This window comes from Nanorana parkeri, unplaced genomic scaffold (assembly GCF_000935625.1).
Source record: "Nanorana parkeri isolate BGI_ZX_2015 unplaced genomic scaffold, ASM93562v1 scaffold140, whole genome shotgun sequence".
NCBI classification, from domain to species: Eukaryota; Metazoa; Chordata; class Amphibia; order Anura; family Dicroglossidae; genus Nanorana; species Nanorana parkeri.
Window position 1 is genome coordinate 718,666 of NW_017306408.1, and position 19,103 is coordinate 737,768.

Consider the following 19,103-nt stretch of genomic DNA (forward strand, 5'->3'; position numbering starts at 1 on the left):
CGATCGCTCCAGTGTTTGTCCTTCTCACACGGAGGATCGGTAAATATCAATGATATTTACCCATCCCCCGCTCTGCCTCGCACAGAGCCGCTGTCATCCTGAAACTGACAGGATGACAGCGGCTCCGATCTCCTCGCCGCTCGGCCATCCTGACAGCTGCGAGCGCGGCTTCTCTCCCCCTCGGGGCGGCTTCTCTCCTGCTCGGCCATCCTGACAGCAGGCAGCGCTCCCTCCTGCGACCCCGTACGGACGGACGAGGGAGCGCTGTCATCATGTCGGAGAGGAGGAGAGAAGCCGCCCAAGGAGTGCCTGACTCAATGGCTTCATTTCTACTCGCCCCCACGCAATTTTCACTCGCAATTTGCGAGGGGGCGAGTGGAAATTTGGAGCCCTGCCCTATTACATGAAAGCTCACTCCCTGATCCCCTTAAAGTGACACTAAACTCAGGAGTCAAATCTTACAAATACATTCAAGTACCTCAACTATTAACAGAAATGTATCTTATTTGTGTATCGCTTGAGTCACTGCTCTCTGCAAGGAGATGATCGAGAAGTGAGCGAGCGACGGTATGTGTTCACTCACTTCCTGATCTATTGAGCCGACTTGTGACAGTTTCATTGTCACACGTGGGCTCCAACTCTGAGGATGAGTGATTTCCACTCACCTCATAATTCTCCTTTGGGCTGGGTAAACATGGTTAGAATGTTGTACGAATGTTCGTACAAAAAATCCCGGCAAAACATTTGTTATTGCTATCAGATACTTGACGTGTAATTTTATGATTCCATTTAAAAGCTGAATGTAGTTTTCTTAACAATACCGCATTCACTGTTAGAATTTTGTTGGTTCAAGAAAAAATTTCCATGCTGCCCCTTAATTTGCCCCAAATTGGGATAACACCTTTTTATATGTGTTACCTGTTCCCATTCACATAGCATAAGCTTGCAGTTTAAATTGCTTTGACTTGGATTAGGGTTTTAAGGGTTAAAGTGTATTCTACCTTCTGTTTCTTTGAAATGTTAGGAGGAGGGGTGAGGGGTCTAAGGTGGCCATAGTATGTTAATGAGGCGTATCAGATAGACAGAATATACAAATATCAATCCCAACTCTTTCTATAAGGACAGGCCAATGTGGAAGGGCTAAGAAAAACCTGGAATCGGCCATTTTGCCTGATTTAACAAAACATCTAAAAAGGTTAGACATTTCTTTAAAAGTTATTGTTCAATAGGCTGTGTGACTAGGAACACATAACGAACATATAGATGGGTTTTGGTAAATCTGACGGCAAAAGTGGAAATACGCTTTAATTTGCTTCTTTAAATGAAGAGCTCTCCACATGTCAGCCACGTTGATGTGCTAAAATCAGCGCTGCCTGAACAGAATTATGGAGGGGAGACATAAACAGAACTGACTGGTCGCCTATAACATAGGGAGCTGGCTAAGATGACCGGTCCTCTCCACAGGAAGTTGGTTTCTATGACAAAGCAGCAATGCACAGGAGGATAACAGACTGCAAGTACAAGCTGCAAAAAAAATAATAATCAAGATCTATGACAAAAGAGGTGAGTGTTGCACTATGCTAGATTTTGGTCTGTTGTTGGAGTTCGACCTTTAAAGTACAAAAGTAGGGATGTTCAGATACCAAGTATCGTACTTGGCACAAGTACAGATACTTTTCCAGCTCCAAGACTAGAATAGAGAAAAACTAAAAGTTAGGAGGCAGCTGCCATTGTTACGGAGCATTGGCTATGGGGCTCCTGAGATTTGTGCATCCCTGTTTTAATGTATGATTTGTTTTATATACAGTATATACTGTATATATTAGGGATGCACCAATACCATTTTTTCCAGTCCAAGTACAAGTACTGATACTTTTCAAATACTCACAGATACAAGTACAGATACATTTTTGTTTAGTGTCATGTGACAGTTTTTCTAAAACAATACAGGCTAATGATTTCAGGGCAGTGGTGGAGCGCCAGGACCCAGTCGTAGCTGCAACCCTAATAGTTCCCGTGATGATGCCAAGTATCAGCACTGGTATCTGAGCATCCCTATACAAAAGTATTGTGTAACAATGTATTATGTTATTTCAGATTTAAAGTGGAGGAAAGCTGAATGGACACAGCCTGAAAACAAAGTGCTAAGTTGATGGGCGCATCCGTGATAAAAATAATACAAAGCAGATTGCTGGTTTGGTAGTTCTGTAGAGTTAGACACACAAATAAATTTGCAAACATATTTTTATACATATGTCCACACACATGATAAAGAAGTATTGAGTGCTTACCATCTGTGAGGCCAGACAATATGCAAAGGCCTCTGGGAATCGGCACGTAAAGTTGAGGAGGATGGCTCTGACATCACAAGATTTACATTTTCTGAAGTATCTTCTCTCAGAGAAGTGGAAATTAATTCTGTGGATTGTGGGATCGGGTCTTGTTCTGATAAACTCAGTTTGGGCAGATGTGAAGGCTCTGTGGTGGACTTTTGCAGCTCATCTGATGATTTAAAGGAGGCTTCTGAGCTCTTTAAGGAGTAGGAGCGGTTCTGTTGTAAAAGCCTCTTGTGTTCGGGCAAGAACCTGCAAAGAGGGAAGCATAGTCAGTGACTGGACTGCAACAGCTCTGTCAGTCAACCTTGTCAGCGTAACCAAAAATAGTGGCTGGAACACATTTGATATATTTTTTATAATATGCTTATTTCCCATACAATACACTAGTGTAAGCAATATGCTTTAGGCAGAAATAGTGGCTTTGGCATTTTAACAGCACATCAAGGTCAGGTAGAGCTCAGGTATGCATCAGGAGGAAGAGCTGGGACTTCTAGAGATATAACTGCATATATTGCAAACAGTGTCAGACTCTTCCGAATCAAGCAAGCAAAAAGCATAGATCAGCTCATTGTTGCTAAGAAATATTTCCTTGATATTATCTAAAATGATGCTTCCACTGGTCAATCATGCCAAGGTGAAGTGTGTCAAAGTCCTGAGATATTGCTGTAAGCGTCCCTGCTTCCTTAACCTAACCAACAGGTGATCAAGTATGGAAAAAGTGATAAAACCAAAGACCTAGCTTATAGAGTTGCTATATCAAAACTTTTTTTTTTTTTAATGATTCAAATTGATTTGATAGTTTAGGTTAGCCCTAATTAAACATATTTTTGCTCAAACTAGAGTTCACTGTAAAGAGATTGTATTGTCAGATTGTGATGTTTGTGGTGACCCTAAGACCCATTAGTGGCAGATCTAAATCTTATTGGGCAGGAAGCAGCTTCATACTAGTTGATAACTTTTTTTTACTGCACACAGATTTGCAGAGGCACCCAAGGAAACTTGCATATCAAGTGTCATCAACAACCACACATCCCCATTGGGACTGTATTTAGACATCATGATGCCTTTTTGCACAAAGCTATTGTAATAAAAAAAACACTTTGAGAATGTGCTACTGGGGGCAATATTCTTTACAAAGCCATCCACAACTCTGCCCCGACTATATTATAATCCTGGTCTCAAAGAATCACCCTAACCGTCCCCTACGCTCTTCCAAACACCTCCTGCTTTCCAGCTCCCTCGTCAACTCTCTCCCATCCTCTGGAGCTCTTTACCCCAACCTGTCAGACTATCTCCCACTCTGACTGCCTTTAGGCGATCCCTAAAGACTCATCTCTTCAGGGAAGCCTATTCCACCTCAAACTAACCACTGAACTATCATGTTCTCAAACAATTCATCCCCACACAGCTACCTGCTCATGTATCACTTGCCCTTCCCTTTTAGATTGCAAGCCCTCACGTGCAGGCCCCTTCTTACCACCTTGTCTTTAATTATATTGTGATTGTAATGTCTTCCTTATATTGTAAAGCGCTGCACAAACTGTTGGCACTATATAAATCCTGTATAATAATAATAATATGCACAGATAGTTTTCAACTGTACAGACCACCAAACAATAAAGATGTATTTAAGGTGGACCTTTGTACTCAAAAATCAAATTCTACCAATGCATCCCTCCATCTATGATGATTAATAATAAAATAGACATGTCAGGTGTAAAATTATGTGATTGTGAAATACTTACACTTGCAGATCATTCACTTCCTGCTTGGAAAGTGCAAATTACTTTAGTTTGCCAAAGCAATGCACACTGGGATTGCCTTATCAGCAAAGCATTGGTGGGAAATCTCATCTGTAATCTCATGAGATCTCAGGGAAAAGCATTGTCCTCCCCTGAGATGATGAGCATGGTCACATGTCCTAGTCACATGTGCCAGAAATCAAGGAAGTAAATGGAGATCTAGTAATCTGCCCTTAGTAAACATGGCCACTGTCAGAAGATTGGGGAAGAAAAGAGAAATAAGGAATGCAAAGAATACAAAGCCGGCAATTATCTAGAAATTTGTGTTTGTAAATTGTCATTACTAAACATTTTTAAAGGTGTGTTTTTTGTTATTTTAAAGATATGAGTAAAGGTCCGCTTAAGCTGTAACATGAAAGGTTTAATGTTTGTCTTGCATTACTCTTGAAACATAACAGCGTACTCTCTGTGTGCACTTATTTTAAGGCCCTGCTGCTTATGACTGCTAGTCTTACCAGATAAGAGATTTGGTGATGTCACTATTGTGTTGCTCACTGTTCTCCTTGCTGGAGAGAATGTGGGATCTCCCTGCTTTTGCTTCATTAATTCTGTGGATCTATGACCTCCACCTCTCCTGATGCTTCTTTATAATCAGATTGTGAATCATCAAGAGCGAAGTTCTGACATGAGGAAGCAAAGCCCTGCTCCTCTTCCACAGAGAAACACAGTGCAGGGCATGGCACGGTAAGTTATTTTTGGGGAAAAGATCAGCTGCAGGGAGACTACAAGCAATACTGGTGACAAGTCCTTTGTTCTTTTTTGCCTTTTTGGGCACACCTTTTACACGGTAGGTCTTTAAATATCACCCATTGGCTTATGTGAAAAATGAAGGCAACAACACACATTACTATGCAGATGTCTGTCATGTAAATAGGCCCACAGGTACAAAATACTCCTGGAACCCTAATAGTCTTAATTCCATGTTCCATTAATTGTTATAGTGTTAGTCTGTTTATTTAGAACACCTCGTATCATCAAAAGAAAATTGCTTGTGAATCATAGTAGCTGCTACATCCAATCTGTGATCCATTTTTGTAGGGAAAGACTAGAATAAGAAAGAGTGGAAAGATACTGATGTCATTGTCAAATAAGGCAAACCACATTAAAGGCTCCACTCTGGCTCTGGTTTGTGTTACGGCAAATTAGGAAGGAGCGATTCAGTTCTATGGCACATTGTTTTAAAACCCCGCTGTTTCATTCCAGAATCCAAAAAAACAAAAACCTGGATGAAAAATGCGCATATAGATCACTTAGCTGTTGACAGAACAGAACTATTTAGATCTTTTCATTTCAGCAATGACATCATAAGTGCATACAGGATGTTAGACAGCATATTTTATTTCAGGTAAATGGTTGTTACATAATGCAAGCAGAATCTTCTTACACTTGAACACAAATTGTCTCATCTCAAAGGGGTTTCCTTGTGTTAGCTTGTATATTAGATCATGTACAACCAGTAAATCCATATACATTCTGGTACAGGAAATATTAAATGTGACACGCACATATTATGTTTTCTTACATCTAGCCTGCAATTGGAGTTTTAGCCCTCATTCACACGAGAAAAGGCCGGCACATACAGCTCAGTGCTGCGTTCACGGCCGTATCGGGCAGCTCCCAGGAAGGACAGCTGCTGCATGTGATTAGTACGCAGCCCCTGTCCTTCTCTATGGAAGTATGCGGCCATACGCCGCCCTACACTCACCCGCCCTGCATGTCCGTACTCGTACACCGACAGGATGGATCCTGACTGCGTCCGAGCCGGGACAGCCGCACCTGGGGTGAGTGTAGGGCGGTATATGGCTGCGTACTCCCATAGAGAAGGACAGGGGCTGCGTACTAATCACACGCAGCACCTGTCCTTCATGGGAGCTGCCCGATACGGCCATGCACAAAGTCACAGAAATAAATATGTATTTGTAAACAATGATTTTAAATTTATAGTAAAAACACATATCAACAATATCTGTGCTGAGGCTCAATAAAGGGGCAACAACAAGAAGGCCACACCTATATCATGCTCCTTTACCTGTATCCAGATTTCTCAGATTTCAATACAAACAATGCATACAGGACAAAATGCCAAACTCAGTTGGTTGTACAAATCACAGCAACCCTAATTCCCAAAGCATCTAGGGAAATCTAAAGACCTTTTTTATGTTCACTTTGTTGTACCTGATGAAGGAAACGGATGCGTTACGAAACGTTGCTACGCTTGGTGATGTAGCTTTACACGTGGAATTAAAATAGCTTTGCTTGGAAAACCTTAGGAGTGCTGGTGACTTACTGTTTATCTGATCCAGCAGTGCCATCCACTGTTATTTCAGCACCCCCACCCCCCACATTGGAAGTTGGGGCATTTTCGGTCAGGTGTGCAGTGGGATCCCCTACACGACTTTTTGTGTTAGGACCCACTCTTATCATGGCAGAATTCGAGAAACATGTAGTAACAGAATCGTACATGGAATACAAATGACAGGTATTGGAATAAGATGCATCTAAGCATACAGATAGAGCAGATAGAGGCAACATGAATGTATTTTTTCAAAGGCCAGTTCTACTCAAAACTGATATTTCATTGATTGCTGGGAATCACAGACTCTCTTCTCTCATCTCTTGGGGGATTTCCAATGGTCATACATCCCCAGGACAATTCATAATTATTTTTTTATTGGTATCGGTGCCAAAAATCTACACAGCACATTCACATCTGTCCCTACCCTTATGGAGATTGCAATCTTAAGTCCCTATCTCACACATAAATACAAGCACAGATTTACTAAAGTCGATTTAGACAGGAACCAATTAACCTTTTAACATGTATTTGGAGTGTGGGAGGAAACCCATACAAGCACTGGGAGAACATGCAAACTCCATGAAGATAGTGCTAATCACTAAGCCACTGTGCGGCCTTACCCTAAGGAATGATGAGCCCTGTAGCAAGTCACACCTTCAGAGTTTTATGGGAGTGAGCGGAGACATCTGGCTCAGGCCGCAGTAAAATTGCTACACTGGATTATCTGCATGATACACTATATGACCAACAACTTAAGGAAAACTGACCATCATACCTATATTAAATTAATGGACATTGTATTCTAAAAACATGGGCATTAATATGGATATGGCCCCTAATGGCTACTACAGCCCCCACTCTTTTTGGAAGGCTTTTCACAATATTTTATAGTTTGCCTGTAGAAATTTGAGGCGATTAAGCGGCAAGAACATATCTGAGGTCAGGTATGGATGTCGAACCAGAAGACCTGGCTCACAAGAGGTGTTCCAATGCATTCCACAGGTGAAGTTTTTGAAACCAAACTCATCAAATCATGTCTTTATGGAGCTGACTTTGTGCACAGGGACATAGTCATGCTAAAACCAAAAAGGGCCTTCCCCAAACTGTTACCACAAAGTTGGAAGTGCACATCAGTCTTCCAATACCCTTGTATGCCATAGCGATAACCCCTAACTGGAAGTTCTTTTGGCCATATAGTGTAGGTGTGATGATCAGGTGTCCACATGTACATTAGGAGGAAGAAGGTGAATTAGTGCCGGACCAACGTTGAGGTTTCATTTTGTGGGGTACAATAAAGGCTTTTTTTCATTTTAAACACTTTGCAATCTCCCCAAACATCCAGCTGAATTAGGCCTGACGATCATTAGTCCACAAAGGTGAGGCTGAATCTAATTTTAAAAATCTATACGCAGTCCTAATGACTATCAGTCTGGGTATCAAAAAAAGGTTTGGCTTTCACGTCTTCAACGTTTTAGGCAATGACGATCTTACAGACTCCTCATTAAAATATAAGGGAGCCGCTCGTTCCTGGCAAAAAATAAAACATAAATGAATAGGCAGCCGCCATCTGCGAGCAGTTACTTGATAAACGAGAAGTTCATTTAGCCCGAGTGATTGGGTTTGCGATGGTGCTAAAGGCTGTTAATCATTTGTAAAAACAGTCCAGAACGAGTGACTCGTATTACCTTCCACGCCGCGACGTGTACATTAGTAATGACAGATTTCCATTAAAATAGTGATATTACCAAGTTTCCTCTGCAGCAAGAGCACCGTGAAACATTAAAAAAGAGGAAAAAAAACGTTCAAAGCGGCTAAGATCATTGATAGCTGTGCAGAGCTGGATAATGGCGAACATTAACTGAAAAACGATACTGTACCCTTAATTCACCTCCTCATTATTTGGTTGCATCTTTATTTTATTAAATTAATGCAAGGATACTAAAAGAATGCAATTTCCTGTTTTTATGGAAATCCTTCTAATCAGGCTTCCCGCTTCCCCCCTCTGTCTCTCTCACAAGCACGGAGACAGCATTTAACAAAACTACTTTGCAAGATGCAGGAGGCTAGGCCATGATAACACTTTAATAGTTAAGTGACTTTATGAGAAAAATGCTTCCAAATGTTTTCTAAACCTTCCAAACCGCACCAAAGAACATTATCGTAATATTATATTTCCCCCTCAACGCCATTATTTAAGCTCGCTATCCTTAAAGCGATACTTGGATGCGGGTGGAACTTATAAATTCTTTAAAATGAAAACTAGAAAGTTTGGAAAAGTAACGTGTCCCAAATGGGTGATTGTGAATATTTATCTAAAGCTCCTTCACAGCTGGACCGCCAGTTATCGCAGTGATGGTGCTTTGTGGGAGATTTGGACGGATGACAGTTCCTACCAGGCAGGTGCATTGTGGGAAGTGGTCAGGTGATGCTGGCTGATGTCCCTTCAAGGGGTTTTGATTAAAGGAAACGTGTCCTGAGAAAAACACAGAGGTGGAATTATTCTGAAAATGCTTGTTGTCTGTCCAACATTCTGACCCTCTTGTGGCTAAACATTAAGTCACTAATCCAGAACAAGAGTATCGATAAGGACTTCTTGCTTTACTCTGACTTCCCTGATCTGTATGATGTTTTAGGGTCAGTCACTCCAAATAATGAAGATGGAGGGTCAGTGTGTAATAGGCATCTTCAAGGGCAGCATCCATATTTCTCTTGTAAAACGATTACTTTAAAGCCTTGGTTCTCAACCAGTGGGTCATGACCCCGTGTTCAGTGGGTCGCCGCATGCCTTCCACTTTTCTAGATGAGAGGCTCCTCTGCCTCCTGCACTGGCAGTACTCGCACCAAGCAGCCATTCAAAATATGCTTCCCGTTGCCAAGTGTCAGTTTGACATGGGGTGGGATTGGGCTATGACCGTGAGGGAGTTCCATACATAAGTGAATTGCTTACAGCTCCTCCACGTGTCCTATAGAGGTACCTGGACCAGAGTGACATCACATTCTGGCTCCCGACACCCCTACAGGGTGTGTAAGGGAGCTGTACAAGCAAAGCACATATGGATTGAGCTCAGTCACAGTTCAGCAGCCCACACTGGACCCAGGCTGAGGATCTACTCCAAGCTCACTCCCATGATGGACTACAATCTCATGTTTAGTTAACTAATTTGCATTGAAATTGTAGTCCATCACGGGAGGAACAAAAGTAGCCACCCTCCAGAAGGAAGGGCAGTGTCAGCACCAATTCAGAGATGATTTGAGGATCTACAGCCGAGTGATACACAGATAAGATACATTTTTGTTAATAGTTAAAAAGTACTTGAATGTATTTTTAAGATTTAACCCTAAATTAAAACATGAGAAGATTGGCTCTAGGTAAGCTTACCTTGTGGAGAGCACAAGTGGCCATTTTGACACATATTGCATGGCATGGCCCAACGTTGGTCCAATGGCCCAGCAATGATGTACAGCTTACGTTGGAGCAAGTGCATCTAAACAGCACAGTGGCTTAGTGGATAGTACTTCTGCCTTGCAGCATTGGGGGGGTCCCCAGTTCAAATCCTGATCAGGACACTACCTGCAAGGAGTTTTCATGTTTTCTCTGTGCTTGCGTGGGTTTCCTCCCACTCTCCAAAGATATGCAGATAGGTTTATTGGCTACGGTCTTCATCAGCCCTGGTATGTATGCATGTAACATAGGAATTGTAAGCTGTGACCTTAGATTGTAAGCTCCTTGAGGGCAGGGATTGATGTGAATGTAAAGCCCTGTGTAGATTGTCAGCGCTATATAAATTATGTAATAATAATAATAATAAATTAAATTACCAGTAAAAGGCTGAAGGAGAAGAGCAGCACTGATATGCAAACAAAGTAATTTTTTAAGCAAACTACATATCATCTACTATAGTTAGGGTTCAGATCCGCCCTGGACACAGCACTGCAACATCACAGCAGTATTAACTACATTTGTCAGTTGAACATTTCTTTCAGTGGTTGGATTTGTATTCAAAGCAAACACACACACACACACAAAAAAAGAAAAAATCTCCTATTTGCCACCATGAGCACCTCCACCAACTCTATGAACCTATACATCTTTCTCACACTCTTGGCATCCAATCGAAAATCTGCGGCCTCACAGGTCGCATACGCACAGCTAGAAAAATAGCTGCTTTTGTATCACATAATACACACTTCCCTTGTCCAAAATCCATAATCCATACAGAGCGTTAAATACATATCTACAGAATGTAATTATATGTTTCACTGAAGCCCCCATCAAAGGCTTTGCGGTGGGCTCTCTCCCGAATCGATACTGTAATGTTCTGTGCTCGCATAATCTTACCGGGCTCTCATCTTGCCAACAGCCCGGACTTGGCAGTTTATTGGCAGTTACTTCTGGCACCGCGCTGGAGCCGTTAAAGGCAGCTTAGAACTTACAGGTAAGTAATGTTATTAATGTAGAAGAAATGTTCCACTTGGTACATCTGGTTTTGATAACTTGACTTTCTATGAAGATATATTTTCTCTCGTGTGAAATGCAGCGTGTGTATATAAAGTGCGTACACCTATCCGTCCTTTCATAACACGCAGCAACAACTCCATCTTTCATGAAAACTCTTGCATAGAGACCATTCATCACTACAGCTAAAAAAGTACAGCGATGCCTTGAATGGCGGGGATTCACACTGGCTCATTCTGTTAAGCAGGGTATTGGTCAATGATCATGGATAAATCACAGTGACTGAAATCAACCGCATTTCAGTTAAAGGATGTCTATGGGCAAAAATAAATCTGTACTTCTACATTGAATTTCCATATGTTCTACTTGACTCCTAATAACCCTATTGGTCTAGAAGTCTGTAAACTTCTTATTGAAGATGCCCATAGGATGGACTTCCTCAATGCACTCGCACAATTTCACTCACCCCTGTCACCACTCTCACACAGCCTGCATTCTGAACTACAAATGAATGTCTGAATGGTGTAATTCTAAACTACAACTGAATGTCTGAATGGTGTCACGCAAGCAATGCATGATGGGATATGTAGTCTTGAGAAATGGAGATTGCATCAGATCAAGCATCAGGGAAAGAGGCAAAGCACACTGGAAATCCAGGAGGTTGGTGAAAGTGATTGTCAGACGGAACGCAGCACTCACTACATAAAAGGGATTTTTCTTTAAAGTAAGCTTTGATTGCATTATGAAAAACAACTCCAGTATGTATTCCTATTACAATGCTGATGTTATAACAAGAGTGGATATGCTGGGATTTTACAATTACTTTAATGGTCAAAAGAGGGGCTCAGCAGATTTCATGTGATGACTATGAAGTATATCCATGACAAATGATAAGTTTTTTTTTTAATGAAAAAAATTGTAGTGTTTATAACACAGTAACTCAAAAAGTAGTGTTGTCACCACACAACAGGAAGTGTGTTAGGGCCACAGGACATCTCCCCCGCTTCTTATATCTATAACATCGAGGGAAGGTGTTCTGTAGTCCTAATATAATCCATGATAACATTGCTTGATACAACACTGTAGAATGTACAGGACAGCATTGAATTTCTAGTAGGACCAAGAGGTATTTGGTACCTGCATGTAGGAAACAATGACGTCTAAAACTAATTGTACAACCTTTCCCATTTGCGGTTACGGAAAGCAGTCACCCGGCACCATTTGCAAGGAGCCATAACCACAAGATGGCCTTCCAACCTGGTCAAAAATGACTAATATATACAAGTGATGCAACCACAGTATGAACAAAAGATTGTCTGGATTGGTCTTCCTCCTCTGAGCACCATCTAGCATCTATGGTGGCTACAGGTAGCTTCAGGTTCATCCGCCACACGTTAAAACTGCACTCCAGGCAGAAATAAAAGACAGAAATTAAGGCAGCTCTATAATCATTATTACGTGACTACAAAAATGTAAAAAAAACCATTCATCTGTGCTTACAGTTTTCTCTTAGTCTCCCTGCAAATATCTGCCACCCTTGCAAGTGAAATCCGCCTAATGCAGCTTCCTATGATAGGGTGGCAACAATGCAGCACCGCTTCTGCATTCAGAACAGAGCTGCCACTCTCATGTAAGCTGTGTCTGCTTGCACTACAGTTTGATGAGAAGATGTTGCAGGAGGAGTGGCTATATGCATTGTCACTGCTGATTCACAACCTGTAGCTTGCCAATCAGCACCTGGCCATACCTAGCCCTGCACACTGCTTTCTAGATTGACAGCACTGCCACTGTAGCTAAATCCTTCCCACTGTGAGCTGCAGTCTCTGGGAGGGGGAACACGTGAGACACAAGTGAAGGAGAATTTGGCTCACTCAGGGAAGGTAAAGGAAGTTTTTTTGTTTACTTGATGAGGCTTGGGCACCACAAAGTAACTGGATTTGGCACTTGTTTAGACTGTCACACAGGAGCCTTTACTTGTAATTTAAATGTATTTATTTAAATGCAAGCGATGCAAATATCTAAATTTGACTTGTGATCAGACTCTTGCAGCCCCTGCACAGCACAGCTTGGACAGCAAGAGCGAGAAGCAGCATAAGGAGACATTCAGATGTATTGCAGTGCAAGTAGCATGCTGATATTTGGACAAAGCAAAGTAAGAAAGAGATGAATTCATCCAACTACTGCTTCTACTTTCACTGTCCAGTCACAGGCTGAGGGAAGGACATGCTGGCATAAGTCTTACTGAACTGCAATGGAGAATAGGCAGCACTTCTGTCCTACCAGGCAGAGTTGTGCCGCATAGCAGAGCTGTTGAAATCTCCGATTTGGATAGAGACAAATACAAATCCTTTGGCATGTAAAACACCTTCCATATAGGTATATCAGCTGTGTATTGAGCTGTTTCCCTGGAGTTCAGCTTTAAACATCTGCAATACAGCAGCCCGGCAGCACTCATTCTGCTACCAACCAGACCTAAAAGGACATTTTCATCAAGTTCAGAAAATCAGCGAAAATATTAAATGGATCTTGGAAGAAGAAAGAAACGGAAGGAAAAAAAAAAAAACACGATTATGAATCCACAGTTTTGTTTGACTGTATAATCTATTTAAGATTAAAATTACTGCCATAAAAAGCCACTTTCTGAATGTAATTTCACAAAAACATCATCACAAAGGCTCTAACTGCTATTTGTGTCAGAACGTATTTTAAACAGTTCTAATCATTTACCTTTGCGGACACTTAATTAAAATTACAAAACCAATTTTAATCTGTAGTCCAATTAATATGCAAATGTATGCAAATGTGGTAAATCAAGGTGGTGATTAAGTTAAGGACACTCTATTTCATGTCTGCTTTAAGTGTGAAAACAAACAATCTTTCTTGTAATTGTACTGATGGATTGTGATGTTTATAAGGTTAGGATGGGGTACAAATGTTTATGCATCCACATTACGCCAAAACAAAGATTTTATACTCTAGAGTGATTTAGCTTCCTGCCTACATTTCGTCGCAACAAAGTCATTCGGCAGTCATCTTCGGAATTAAAATAAGGTCAAAGCAAAGTTAAATTTCTATGTCAGCCATTTGTACAGCTATTTAAAATTCCACAATCACTTTGTGATGTGTTAGGTAAGAGCCAAGAAGGCTCAAACAGCATATCATCTTCCTATAATATTAACTGCTCCTAATGTGCGGCTTTATCTTATGTTTTGCCAGACAAAGAATCCCTGTGATATAGGAAAGTGGACGTACGTTTTGCTAGACTTAAAGGTATACTCCGAAATGGGACATGGATGCAAGGGGGAACAATCCACCTGTTCAGGACCCACTCCACAAAGTGCTGTTTAAAGTGGACCTATCATTGAAATCCCGCGTCACATAAACCAGCAGGGTACAAGTCAGCAGTGTCAAGTCAAATTATTATTTTGAGTAAAAAAAATAACTCTTCCTTGCCATAAATAAATAATTTTAAAAAAACAACTAATTAATGCTGCCTGAAGCCTAGGCAGAGTAGATGACATGGCCATCATAAGCATCATAACATGGCCATCATAAGCATTGCCTGTGTTTTAGGTCAGAGACTACATGAAGTCTATTGTATTCCACATCCAGCCAGGAAAATTTGCAGTGTATGTGTCTATAGCTAGATATACACTGTTATGTCCCTTTCACACGGGCGGTCCGATTGGGTCCGTCGGTCAGATTTTCAAGTGGACCCAATCGGATGCCAAATACTAGTCTATGTTATGTCCCTTTCACACGGGCGGTCCGATTGGGTCAGTCTGTCAGATTTTCAAGTGGACCCAATCGGATGCCCAATACTAGTCTATGGGCAGCAGAGTCTAAACAGACGAGCATCTGTTTACACACAGTTACCCCCAACTCTGTCCAGGTCCGGAAAAACAAACTGATCAGAGATCTTTTTGTCGGACCAGATCAGGGGTAATCTGATGTAAACAGACAAATATCCATTTACATCCAACTCCCCATAGACCAACATGGGGTCCAGAAATGTTAGTTCTTTCCTTCATCGCAAGATGGAGGAAAAAACTGGACGGACACAGATGTCACAGCGGTGACATCTGATCCGCACTGCTCCTATCAGGAGGGGATCCATGCAGAGATCCTGTCCTGACCAGCCCACGTAAAAGGGGCCTATGATTTTCTTGTTCAGCTTTTGGGCTGGAATCTACCCCTGAGCCAGTTTAAACAATCCAGGAGCTAGCAGGATTTTCTAGGAGCCAGCTTTATTGACTACAACTACAGAAAACCTCAAAATGTCGGTACCAGCTGTCATTTCTAAGGAGCATTGGCTATCTGGCTCCTGGGATTTGTCCAGCCATGCTTTAAGCCAGCCAGTTTTTCTCAACCAAGGTGGCATGGTACACTGGTGTGCCTCCTGAACTCCTCAGGGGTGTCTCACAATTTTGTAGTAGTGGGACTGTGATGTGAATGGGGGAATGAAGACTGATGTGAAGGGTACTATTGATATGAAAGAGGGGCACACTGATATGAGAGGGGCTTCAGCTATGAAAGGAGGGCTCCTGTTGTGAGGGGAATCTTGATTTGAAGGGGACACTTCAATGTGAAAGAGGAAACACACTTTATTGGGCATTTTTGTGTGTGTCCACCTTAAAATTCAGGAACTTTTAGACTGGGGTGACTTCAGACTTTGCATACTTTTAAAGAGTGCCATTCATTTAAAAAAGGTTGAGAAATGCTTCCATGCAAAGGAAACAAGGTTACGTTTTATTGTGTTGCTGGAGTGCCTGCAGAATTGCCCTATGTACAGCTCTGCATTCCTGCAGTGATCTTGCCACAGCCTACTTTACTGCAGTTGCAGCATTTCAACCTCCAGCAGATCCCACTGGGACACAATTCTAGAATGGCATTGGCTCTATGCCATGAGGTTATATACCTTGCCAACAAAGCTCAGTACCACCCAGGAATTCTGCAATAACGTGAATACATTGTTAATCCCATTTTTTTGCGACCTGTTCTAGACACCACAAGCTGACAGTCTGCACACATGTGGAACACACAGGTCCGTTGGAAGGTCTTAAAGCTTGTTTGCTTTTACATTCACACAAAGAACAAACAATCGCATGACCGTTCAGTTTGATTCCGCTGATGTTTTCACAATTGTAATTTGAAGTTTCCCTTCGTTTGCCTTTGAAGCTCACATCAAGGATAACTGGAGCGGCATTGTTTAAAGAAGTTTAAACGTTGTACCTTTTTGTTCCAAATATTACACGCCGCTCGAGTTTCTTTTCTCCATACAAACATGTGCATGTTTACAAACAATCAAGTCAGGGTTTAAGAATATTGGCTTCTTAGACAAAGCCACGTAGAGCATGTGGGGGATAAAAGTTTAACCTTTTATTTTTGTACAAAGGTGAAATAGCGATCTCGCAGGGAACAACTGTGTTTTCCCTGACTATAAAGTGTCATTTTTGGAATACAGGAATGTCAAATCCAAACAGGAAGTGCAAAGAGCAATGTTTAATTGAAACCTATCGGATGTCAGCTTGCATAAAGTGTATTCAAACCTTAAAGCCCTACTCCAGGGAAATTAAAAGTTTTCCAGTGGGGCTGCCCCCTCACTACAAGGGTCAACTGCTTATCTATGCCTAGGGGAAAGGAAAGAGCTAATTTACTTACCTGATCCCCGCTCTCTCCGGACTGTCAGACCAGTCCCCACGGCCTCTTTTCCCCATTGACCGAAGGTCTCAGGTCCATTGACGTCATCAAATACAATGCAGGCCCCATAGGACACCAAGAAACAGTCAACAGCCAGTGCGGAGTGGGAGAAGAGGAGAGTGCCGACTTACGGGTATTGGCATCAGGTAAGTAAAGCAGCTTTTACCTGTCCCCTAGGCATTTACAAGCAGTTAACCCTTGCAGTGCAGGGGCAGCTCCACTGCTAAGGAGAATGTTTAATTTTTCTGGAGCTTAACAATAAACTTTTCTTATTTGCACCCATTTGGCCTGTAAAATATAAAATTGAAAGTATTGTGTTATATCTGTTCTATAAGTGCAGAAACTACCTGTTGATCCTGCCGGATATCCAGTGCTGCCCTGTGTCATGTGCTCCCTGTTATGTTATCTCAAGAATTGTTATCAGCCCTACCCAGTTCTCCTCTGTGGACTCAGAACATTTCCCTCTATATTACAGAGATGAGGAAGAGGGGATGTGTTCTGTCGTCCTACACACGTCCTTTCCTAGGGGGAAACTGCTGTTCTTCCATAGATACATCACAGTACAGTAAAGCTGGCCACACATCGGTAGATGTTCATACAAGCGTTTATAAAAAGAAACTCAGAACATTCAAAAAGTTGTTTGAAATTCCACTTGATTCTAATTCTCAATTTTTGAGAAAAAGGAGTTTCCAGAACAAACAAAAAAAAACACATTTACTGTTATAATTTAGTTCCTTTGAGCAAAATGTTCCATGCCATTTCTTTACATTTTTTTCATTACTACTTTCAAAATGATCGTTGAGTGGACCTCATTAACTTTTAGAAAATTGAACGAACGTTAAAAAAAAAATTATAAAAAAAACTACTGGTGTATGGCCAGTTTCAGTGTTGTCACTGCAAAACAGGAAGTGTGTTACTAAAAGCCTGAAACAAAATAAAAACAATATTTAATGCAGACATCACATCTAAAGCAAAGCCCTAGCTACACTATATTACATTTTTGTTCTTACGTGCAGATACACTTTTAACAGATTCATTGTAATTGCTGGGTATGAGTTGAGTTTTTGCCTTTCACTTTATTAAATAGGCATGCACCTTTCACACAATGAGGTGACTTAAACACTGCCCTCACCCAAAACCATAATGCTTGTGGCTGATGGTCAAAAGACAGAACTCAATCACAGTCCTTATCAGTGCCAGGTGGGTGATCAAACCTGCTGCCATCTATCAAAACTAACATCTCTATTTTGTGTGGACCAACCCATATACATCCACTCTACCCTTCCCAAAAATTTCTGGAGCTTTCAGAGATCAGAGTTTTGTCTTGATTCTTCACACAGTTTTGCTGTCTATATTCCGGGCTTTGCGCTCTTTTACAAAGAAAGGGTAAACAGAAAAGGTGGTGGCATCTCTCTCTAAGTGAGAGGTGATTTCAAAGTGCAAGATTATCTTCCTGAGGTCTTGTGATAGTGCTGAAATATTACAGGTAGAATTACACATGAAGGTGTACGCTGCTTATTTATTGCTGCTTATATAAAAGCTCCCCAGTATTAGTGATGAAGTAGAGAATTGTCTCCTATAAACACATAGAAATTGCTCCACAGGTTGGGACAATGGTAATTATGGGAGATTTCAAAAGCCTGAAATTGACTTGTGTTGTGGCACTATGGATTCAGCAAAAAGAGTGGACATTTATAAACATATTACACAATAATTTAATGGATCAGATTATAGAAGTCCTAGCTAGAAATGATGCTGTTTCATTTGTTAAAGGAGAACTATGAGATGAGTGATTTCCACTCACCTCATAGTTCTAAGCCGTCCTGTGACAATGAGACTGTCACAGGTCGGCTCAGTAGATCGGGAGGTGAGGGAACACATACCGGGTTCCCTCACCTCTCGATCCTGTCACGGCTCTCTGCCGTGACAGGGGGAGGGGCTGGATTCCCCTCTCCCCACTCCGATCTGCCAGCGCTGACTGGCGGAACGGACGGGGCGGGTACAGCTGGCTCTGCCTCTAGATAGGCAGAGCCAGCTGTCACTCATGCAGCTGGGCGGATCCCATCATCTACGTCGGGATCCGCTCCAGGTGCGGCGTCTCAGTATACCGCGAGCTGTAGCTCGCGGTATACTGAGCTTAGGGTAACGGGAGGACGCTAGTTTGTGTCCTCCCGTTACCCTAAGGAGAAATATGGGGAAAACCACTGACCCCATAGTTTTCCTTTAATGGCAAGTAATACAGAGCTTATTATAAATGTTCTCTGCAAAGGAGAAAAGGAGAAGATGCAGAAAAATGCAGAAAAATGGAGGGTTCTGTGGTACTGCACTGGTCATATCCAGGGATCCTGTTGTATTAAAGTAGGGTTGCAACAACGAGTCAATTATATCGATAATAATCGATTATGAGAAAAGTTCAACAAGTCTCATTATATCGGTTAGTTGGTTGGGGGGGAGAGAGAGAGAGAGAGAGAGAGAGAGAGAAAGAGGGGAGAGAGATAGGGGAGAGAGAGAGG

The 19,103-nt window shown here is 41.7% G+C and overlaps 1 protein-coding gene across 1 annotated transcript in view; it reads right to left on the reverse strand.

The window, feature by feature from the left end:
- GTDC1 (glycosyltransferase like domain containing 1) overlaps positions 1-19,103 on the reverse strand; it is a 191,432-nt gene that overhangs the window by 84,747 nt on the left and 87,582 nt on the right. Inside the window, exon 4 of the mRNA XM_018554051.1 lies at positions 2,292-2,585. Coding sequence (XP_018409553.1) covers positions 2,292-2,585 — 294 coding nt within the window. The remainder of the gene's footprint in view (positions 1-2,291; positions 2,586-19,103) is intronic.